Source organism: Trichechus manatus, unplaced genomic scaffold (genome assembly GCF_000243295.1).
Source record: "Trichechus manatus latirostris isolate Lorelei unplaced genomic scaffold, TriManLat1.0 scaffold00165, whole genome shotgun sequence".
Lineage (NCBI taxonomy): Eukaryota > Metazoa > Chordata > Mammalia > Sirenia > Trichechidae > Trichechus > Trichechus manatus.
The window spans coordinates 2,712,295-2,719,148 of record NW_004444101.1 but is presented as its reverse complement, the minus strand read 5'-3'; the positions used below and the strand labels follow the sequence as shown (position 1 = coordinate 2,719,148).

At 50.9% G+C, this 6,854-nt stretch overlaps 1 protein-coding gene across 1 annotated transcript in view; it reads right to left on the bottom strand.

The window, feature by feature from the left end:
• Positions 1 to 6,854, bottom strand: part of ASB1 (ankyrin repeat and SOCS box containing 1) — a 12,439-nt gene that overhangs the window by 3,742 nt on the left and 1,843 nt on the right. The window contains exons 4-6 of the mRNA XM_004386501.2: positions 6,796 to 6,848; positions 6,291 to 6,668; positions 217 to 602 (exon numbers count right to left, since the gene is read on the bottom strand). Of these exons, the coding sequence (XP_004386558.1) occupies positions 217 to 602; positions 6,291 to 6,668; positions 6,796 to 6,848 (817 nt within the window). The remainder of the gene's footprint in view (positions 1 to 216; positions 603 to 6,290; positions 6,669 to 6,795; positions 6,849 to 6,854) is intronic.

Genomic DNA, 6,854 nt, shown 5'->3' with positions numbered 1-6,854 from the left:
CACAGACGGCAGGCGGGCACAGAGACGGCAGGAGGGCACACAGACGGCAGGCGGGCACACAGACGGCAGGCGGGCACAGAGACGGCAGGCGGGCAGACAGACGACAGGCAGGCAGAGAGACGGCAGGCGGGCACACAGATAGCAGGCAGGCACACAAATGGTAGGCGAGCACGCAGAGAGACGGCAGGCGGGCCGACCCCAGACCCCGCCACTTACTTCGGGCTTCTTTAAAGACCTGCAGGGCCTCGGGGTCCACCTTCCTCCGGCCCCTCGACTCTGGGCCCAAGGACTCCCACTTCACCAGGCTCAGGTTGGCTCCGAACTCCACCAGCAGGCTCACAAAGGCCGCCTCGCAGCCGTGGCGCAGGACAGCGTCCATGACGCAGCCAGGCGAGCCCCGGTAGAAGCCCTGTGTGTTGACAGGGCCGTTGCAGTTGAAGTCGGGGTTCGCCCCCGCCTGGAGGAGCAGCTTGAAGCACTGGAGGTTGTGGTAGGCTGCACTGATGTACAGGGGGCAGACCACCAGGGAGGTGAGCCGCCGGGAGAAAGGGGGCCGGACCTCAGGAGTCAGGTGGTGGTTGACGTCAACGTCGGCCCCGTATCTGGGGGGGGTGGGAACACAAGGAATCAGACCTGGCACGGGGCTGACCCCAGTCAACTAGGGTCCCCACGGCACCCTGCAGAGATGGGTGAGCAACGGCACCACTACAGACGCCCTTACTACCCAAAACACCCGAGGACTGGAAACAAGCCACGTGCCCGGTGTGAAGGAGGACGACACAGCTGTGAGAAGGAATGCCGGCAGACCGCCTGAAAGATCTCCAGAACACATCATGAGTGAGAAAGGAAGGTGCTGGAAGAGTGCCTGGGGTGCTCTACTGCTGACCTCGAGGAAGGAGGCCGCAGTACATACGTACATTACACACACAGACGCGTACGTGTTTGCCCGCTGTTTAACCATGAACGTGAATGACTGTCCACAGGAGAGGAGAGAACGGGATGAAGGGAGCAGGCATAGAAGGAAGACAGCTTTTAACATGTCTTGTTTTACAGACTTGACTCATGAAAATATTTTATGTAGTGAAACAAGATTAAGTAATGAAGCAATCCCTAAAAATTGAAAGCAAAGTGAAACAGAGGAGCCCAGTGGTGCCAAGAGACAATGCACGTCGGGTGGCTGTCCTTCTAGGTGCCACTGCGCTCCAGACTCGTGCTCAGGAAGCACAGCACAACAGCAGCACCCTCCTCGGTGGCAGGACTCACAACAGTCCACTAGGTAGTCCACACGGCTGTCCAACTGTCCTCTTTTGACCCCCACGTGATCGCCCAGACGTGAGGAAACGAGCCTCGCCTTGGGCAGGTGCTGAGCTGCCTGACTCAGAGACCTCATTCTCCACCAGAGGCAATATCTCCAGAGACTCTACAGCACAGCTGTCAGGCTCCTCACAGGGCTGCCGGTCACTGCGCCCAGCAAAGCCCAAACACGTGGCTTCCTATCAGGCACTGAGGATTCCCTGGGTAGCACAACAGTTAAGCACTCAGCTACTACCCGAAAGCTTGGCAGTTCAAATCCATCCAGAGGAACTCTGGAAGAAAGTCCCGGCGATCCACTCTTGAAAGATCACAGCCATTGAAAACACTATGGAGCACAGCTCTGCTATGACACACGTGGGGTCACCATGAGTTGGAGGGGACTCAACAGCAACTGGTTTGCCTGTTCTGAATCAGGCATTTACAGAATTCTCTCAGCCCAAACGCAAACCATCCATCAGGGGTTACTTCTACTCCAAGCAGGGGTCGGCACCACGGCAGGGGGCGCAGCCTGACTCAAGCGTCAGTCTTGGCAAAGTGGGGAGGGAGACTGTGACGGACAGCTGCCTGGCATGGCGCTCCATTAGGGCCCAAGAGGGTGAGGAGAGCATCCATCCAAGGGAGGAAGGCCGTGTAGCAGGAAATACTTACTCATGTCAAAGCAAAGGGGAGCTGGGTTTCTTGCTATGGGAAGAGAGAGTAATGAATGTGGAACAGCAGAAAACGAGGATGAATCCTGTGTTACGCTGGATTGGAGGCTACTGATGTGAACTCGTAACTATCAATATATCTCGACACAGAAATACAGACATAGCATATGTATGCGTGCAGCCTGAGCTCTGCCCACCAAGAGGGCCTGGAAACAGCGATGCCCCGAAAGCAACAAGCACTCCTAGTGTCCAGATCTTGGTTTCTAAGTACCATTCTCCACTAAAAGAAACCAGGATTCCTTGAGAAATGACTTATCTTAGGGCCGAGACAGGCAAAATTCAAGATGAGCCTAGAATACCTTGTCGCATGAGAAAGTAAGGAAGTGCTCAAACAATAATGGGAAAACATCAAAGCACACAGAGCTGGCTTGAAGGGGCTCCCAGTGGCCAACTCTGAGACAGCTGGAGCAGCTAAATAAGTAACTAGGAGTTTACACTAACATAAATGAGTGAATTTAAAACCTGAGGAACAGCACATTTGCAGAGGATGCAGAGTACCTCTCCACAAAATACTCATTAATTACAGAGGGGAAAACAGTAACTTACAGCAGAGAAGCCTGGCACACACCACCTCAATCAAAAGATCAAAGTGAGCAACATCAGTCATGGGACAAACTGAAATCATGTCCCACCTGATGGGACATGATGGCAAGAACACAGGCCCACTTCTGTGTGGCTCCCGCCAGGTGACAGTGTCTGAATCTGAGTAAACTTTAGACAGATCCAAACTGACCAACATTCTCCTTAATAAGTTGCCTGTAACTAATCTTCAAAGTGTCCAGACCAGACCACGAAAGCCCAGGAAAAGCACTGCGGAGCACTCCAGAACGAAGGAGACGTGACACTGATGGCGTGTGCTGGCACACCTAGGGAAAGTGAAACGGGGTCAGGGAGCAGCCTCCGACGCTGCACCATTCCCGGGACCTTGTAGGAACGCCACGAGAAGCATGCTAAAACACAGGTGAACCAAGCAGAAGCTGATACGTCATTTCACACAATCGACCTATCAAGAAAAGGAGAACTGGATGATTAACAGTGGGGTTTTTTTGGTTTTTTTCCCCCTTTCTTTCTCCTTATTCTTGGAGGTATGTCTTCCAAAATGTTTGCAATTTTGGGCAATATGACAATCTGGTATTAGCTGCGCTGTGGGAAAGACAGCCCTCCATCCACTCATAAAAACATGCTAGATGGGATCCAGTTCATTTCAATTCTGAATATTTTCCAAAATCCCCCTATCGCTTTTAATATTGCTGGCAAGGAACCGCTGGGGACAACTAAGTAAATCCGTGTAACTTTTGCACATGCAGAGACACCACCCCTTACCTAGAAACTCAGAATACAGAAACCTTTCCGGAAAGTAACAGATGGCCTTGTTACCTCATTGTAAAAGTGATGCCCTGTGTCTTCTCCAGAAGGGCATCTGTGGAGTGAATGTAAAGCAGCTGTGCATCGCGAACTGACTGAGGTGCCCAAAGGGATTTCTGGAACCGAGCCGAAGTGAAGGTTCACAGATCGATCCTACTCAAAAAACATTGCCAAATTAACAACTCACATTCTCCGAGGGGCAGATATGGACTGAGGAGGCTTAGATTAGTAGACTAACCACAAATCAAAACAAAACCCATTACTGTTAAGTCAATTTCAACTCACAGGACCCTACAGGACAGAGCAGAACTGCCCCATAGGGTTTCCACGGAGCAGCTGGTGGATTCCAACTGCCGACCTTTCCGATAGCAGCCGAGCTCTTAAAAACTGCCACCACCAAGACGCCTTCTCATAACAGAAATCACTAAGGAGAAAAAGAGCTTCACCGGCTGACATCAAAGTCGGGAAGCCCTGTGGCACAGTGGTCAAAGCGCTCAGCTGAGAACCAAAAGGTCAGTGGTTCGAACCCACCAGCCGCTCCGCAGGAGAAAGATGTGGCGGTCTGCTTCCATGAAGATTAACAGCCTTGGAACCCTATGGGGCAGTTCTACTCTGCCCTATAGAAATATTGAATATACCATGGACGACCAGAAGAATGAACAAATCTGTCTTTGAAGAAGTGCAGCCAGAATGCTTAGAAGTGAGGATGGTGAGATCTCATCTCATCTACTTTGGACATATTATCAGGAGGGACCAGTCCCTGGAGAAGGGCATCATGCTTGGTAAAGCAGAGGGTCAGCGAAAAAGAACAAACCCCTCAGTGAGACGGACTGACAGTGGCAGCAACAGTGGGCTCCAGCGTAACGACGACTGCGAGGGTGGTGCAGGACCGGGCAGGGTTTCGTTCTGGTCTACACAGGGTCACCGTGAGTCAGAACAGACTCGATGGTACCTAACAACAACAGAGGGTCACTGAATCGACTGGACGGCAGTGGGTTTGGTTTGTTTTTCACGTAAAAATCTTATTACTCTCATTTATCTTCCCCAAAGCTAATGCCACACCCACTTCACGTTTCAAACCTTTGGATGGGATAATACACTCTCAGCGCCTAACTGAAGTCCATGCTCTGCGCTAGGCAGGGGGGTGCCAGCCCTCTGCTCACCGGAAGCATCCCGGCTGCAGCCTGTAACTACAGAAGCCTACCAAGTCCTTTTCAGCACTGTGCACCAGCCACCTACACTGCGTGCTGTGCGGCCACAGAAGGGTTTGGCCTCCAGAGTCTGGGAAGAAACAAAAGCATCTTTGCCAAAAGGAAGTCACTAGAGACAGAACAAAAAGACAATTCAGTTCAAAGAAAAAGATACAGGTGATCATCAGAATAGTTAAAATTAAGCCATTAACCTTCTGAAAGAACAGAAGGGGAGAACAAAGAAAACACACATCGTGGAACAAAGATATAAAATAAAGGAAATACTAAGAAACAAAAAGATGGCTGAAACAGGCCCGCCATCAGCTCTGGCAATAACGTCAACTGCATTAAAACACAGATCGCGGAAGGTCAAATAACAAAGGTGAGCCCACATAACAGGACTTCGGCCACAAAGAGCAAAACTACTCCTCACAAGATGCTATGCACATCAGCCTCGCACGATACCAACAGGAACTTTCTCTTTGGATAACTGGTGTTATGGCTGAGCTGTATCCCCCAAAAGGTTGAAGTCCTAACCCCCAGTACCTGTGAACATGACCTTGCTTGGAAACAAGGTCTCTGAAGATGTTAGTGGTTAAGGGTCCTGACCCATTCCAAGTGGTGTCTTGTAACGGGGGAGAAGAGACCCAGAGTCAGAGGACAGACTCCAGGCGAAGATGCGTCTATGAGCCGGGGAGTGCCCGGGGCCACCAGAAGCTAGAGAGACGAGAAAGGATCTTCCCCTAGAGCCTCCACAGAGAGCATGGCCCACTGACACCCTGAATCCAGACTCCAGAACTGTGAGACAGGACATTCCCGTATTGTCCTAGGAAACTAAGGTACTGGGCACGGTCCATAAGCAAGAGCTTTTATGAGCTCAATCAGAATCAAAACACACAAGGTGAAAACTGCTAGAAACACACGGGGAGACAGAGTCCAACACTGACTAGAGACTAGCACGCGCTCTGAATCTGGGGCAGAAGAAATGGGCAAAACGTGTTTGAAAAGACAGAACTGGGATAATATTTTTTAGGCTAATTTATTATACTCTGCAAATAAAGCACCCATGGGTGTGTGTTTTGTTTCAAGCACCCACAACAATGTATTCTGACTTTAAAAAATAAAAACGCAAAGAGTCTCCAAAACGGAAACCAGATGGTCCAGATTCTCTGAGCACAATACAATACAATCAGGAATTTATAACAATTTGTATTAAAACTTTCTCCTCCTTAACTGTAAGGACAAAAAGGAAATTGACTTCAATTATAGCTATTGAAAAAATAAAGAAAAAATCTTAAGAGGATATGGATAAAGCTAGCCTCAAAGGTATGTTAATGACTTTCAAAGTTTACATTGTTAATAAAGAAACAAATGAAGCAAGCATTCAACTCAAGAAGCTAGAAAAAACACAGTAAAGTAAAATTAAGGAAAACAGGAACAAATAAGGATAAAAACAGACAAATGAATCATTAAAAAATACTAGAAGTGGTAGATAAAGCTAAAAAATAGCTCTCTGAAAAGACTAACAACCAGATCCCCTAAGGAACCTAATTTTCAGGAGAAAGAGGAAAGCAGCAACTACAGACAACAGGGAGAGAAAAAGCAGCTGTGGGAAGCGGGACTGGTGTGCCACCACCTCCACAGTGGGCATGGGCCACATGGGGCACGCGGCCAGCGCAAGGCAGTGACGCCGGTCAGGCCCAGGCGTACTGACCTGATGAGCGCCTTCAGGATGTCGGCCCTGCCCACGCGCGCGGCATGGTAGACGGGGGTGCTGCGGTGGTGCCGGCTGCCGTTGGGGTCTGCGCCAGCTTCCAGGAGGATCTGGGCGCTCTCCAGGTGCCCGTTCACCACAGCCACGTACAGGGCGGTCTGCCCCTTGACGTCCACCAGGTCGACCTCTGCCCCCTTGCGGATGAGGAAGTCCACACAGTTGCCATGGCCGGCGGTGGCCGCGATCCGCAGCGGTGTGCAGGGGAGCCAGCCGCAGCACCAGACGGACTTCTCATTGATGCGGCTGCAGAAAGAACACAGGAGCAAGGCTGTGAGGTCCGCCCCGGGACTCAGAGCAGCTGCTCTGTCTCCTCTCACACTGGTGACGAGAAACAAAGACCAGGAGGCTTCCACCTGGGCCCTGCTTTAGGATACCCTCTTGCAGGGTCACCTTGCTGAGTGTGCCCTCAGCAGGCAGGCATCACGAGCCCCCTCTCCAGGCTCACCTCGCTGAGCATGCCCTCAGCAGGCAGGCAGGCAGGCAGGCATCACGAGCCCCCTCTCC